Genomic DNA, 2395 nt, shown 5'->3' with positions numbered 1-2395 from the left:
GTTCCAGACCGGAGACGCGTCGGCACTCGATGGACACGTTCAGACTGTGGGAGAACCCAGAGGGGACATGGTGGGGACAGCAGGGACAGGCCTGGGGACACCAGGGACACGGCAGGGAATACTGGGAATACTGGGAACCATCCCAGGGACGCTGGGAACAGCCTTGGGGACGTGCCAGGGACACCAGGAGGGACCTCGGGGTCACTGGGGAGAGCCTTGGGGACATCGAGGGCACGCTGGGGACGTCGGGAACACGTCAGGGACACTGGGAACCATCTCAGGCACACGGCAAAGGGCCTTGGGGACACTCCAGGGACACTGGGAACACACCAGAGGCACCAGCAACGGCCTCGGGGACACGGGAAGTGTGCCAGTGGCACCAGGAATGGCCTCAGGGACACGGGAAACAGCCCTGGGGACACTGGGAATGTGCTGAGGACACCGGGAATGGCCCCAGGGACATCAGGAATATGCTGAGGACACTGGCAGTGGCCCCAGGGACACCAAGAATGGCCCCAGGGACACTGGGAACACGCTGAGGACACCGGGAATGGCCCCGGGGACATCAGGAATATGCTGAGGACACTGGCAGTGGCCCCAGGGACACCTGGAACGGCCTCAGGGACGCCGGGAATGTACTGAGGACACTGGGAATGGCCTCAGGGACGCTGGGAATGTGCTGAGGACACCAGGAATGGCCCCAAGGACATCAGGAATATGCTGAGGACACTGGCAGTGGCCCCAGGGACACCTGGAATGGCCTCAGGGATGTTGGGAACAGGCTGAGGACACCGGGAATGGCCTCAGGGACACCTGGAACGGCCCCAGGGACACCTGGAACACGCCGAGGACACCAGGACCAGCCCCAGGGACACCTGGAACGGCCCCAGGGACACCAGGAACAGCCCCAGGGACACCTGGAATAGCCTCAGGGACACCTGGAACGGCCCCAAGGACACCTGGAATGGCCCCAGGGACACCTGGAACGGCCTCAGGGATGTTGGGAACAGGCTGAGGACACCGGGAATGGCCTCAGGGACATCAGGAATATGCTGAGGACACCTGGAACGGCCCCAGGGACACCTGGAACACGCCGAGGACACCAGGACCAGCCCCAGGGACACCAGGAACGGCCCCAAGGACACCAGGAACGGCCCCAGGGACACCGGGAACACGCCGAGGACACCGGGAGCGGCCCCGGGGGACCCCGGGAAGGGCGGCACTCACCCGTTCCGGTCGTACTTCTTGAACACCGGGAAGGCTTCCAGGGGGTCTTGGAGCTGGAAGAGACCAAAGAGCAGCCGAGAGCCAGCGGGGGCGTCGCGGTTGTCGGCGGTGCCGGGGGGTTTGGCCGCGCTTTGCCGCACTCACTTTGTTGGCGGCCTCGACCTTGGCGCAGACGGCGGCCATGGCCGCGCGCTCCTCCAGCCGCCGCTGCTTCTTCTCCTTGGCCCTGCTCGACTTCCTCTGGGCGAACACACCCCAAAAAAAACCAGGAGAATCACCCCAAAAGCCCCGAGAGCGCGGCCCCGCCGGCGGCGACAAACCAGAACCACCGAACCTCGCGGGGCTGAAAAGCCCCAGGTTGGGAAGGGGGGTTGTCCCTAAAGCCTGGCAGAAAAGGGGTTTTTTTGGGGTAAAAGCCAGCGTTTCAATGAGCACAGAAACTGTCCTGATCACCAGGGGAGCGTTGCCTGAAGAGTTTTGCCCCAAAGTCAATAATCATTAATTCTATAAATACTTTCCCACTACAATACATATTATATATAATATGTTCAGTATAACACACATAATATATATAATAACACCCAACACACTTAATATATTATGTTTACATGCCGTATCTTTTATAAATGCCAATAAGTTAACTTGGGGGTTAAAAGCAGCGTTTTTGATGAGCACAGAAACCGTTCTTATCGCTGGGGGAGTGTTGTTGCTCAGGGGGTTAAACTTGAGGGGGGTTGTCCCAAAATCTGTGGGGTTTTAGTAAAAGCTGATGGTTGTTAGATGGCACGAGCAGGTGACACCGAGCAGCAGTTGCACAAAATTATCGCTTTTAAATGGTTTTCTCCTGAATTTGAGGAGTTTGACAGCAGAAATTACCAGCGCCAGGTCTGCTCAGGGCAGCCCCAAATTTGCACAGGATGTCCCAAATTTCCTCATAGGAGCCTCCAGACCCCTCAGAGAGTCCCAAGCATCGTCCTGAGAGCCCCAAATGTCCCAAAACCTCATGAAAGGTCCCAAATCTCCACATGGGAGCCCCAATCCCCTCAGAGAAGCCTCTTATTCCCTCATAGGAGGCCCCTCAGAGCCCCAGATCCCCAAGAAAGGTCCCAAATCCACTCGTATCACCTCGAAGAGCCTCCCCATCCGCTCAGACGGCCCCAAGTCCCTG

At 58.7% G+C, this 2395-nt stretch overlaps 1 protein-coding gene across 1 annotated transcript in view; it reads right to left on the bottom strand.

Annotated features, from left to right (window-relative positions):
• Positions 1 to 1798, bottom strand: part of NAA40 (N(alpha)-acetyltransferase 40, NatD catalytic subunit) — a 6432-nt gene extending 4634 nt beyond the window's left edge. The window contains exons 1-3 of the mRNA XM_017840159.1: positions 1372 to 1798; positions 1228 to 1280; positions 2 to 44 (exon numbers count right to left, since the gene is read on the bottom strand). Coding sequence (XP_017695648.1) covers positions 2 to 44; positions 1228 to 1280; positions 1372 to 1410 — 135 coding nt within the window. The 5' untranslated portion in view covers positions 1411 to 1798. The remainder of the gene's footprint in view (position 1; positions 45 to 1227; positions 1281 to 1371) is intronic.
• Between the last annotated feature and the right edge of the window lie 597 nt (positions 1799 to 2395).

Source organism: Lepidothrix coronata, unplaced genomic scaffold (assembly GCF_001604755.1).
Source record: "Lepidothrix coronata isolate B3197 unplaced genomic scaffold, Lepidothrix_coronata-1.0 Scaffold1006, whole genome shotgun sequence".
NCBI lineage: Eukaryota > Metazoa > Chordata > Aves > Passeriformes > Pipridae > Lepidothrix > Lepidothrix coronata.
This window is presented reverse-complemented; position numbering and strand designations above follow the sequence as displayed.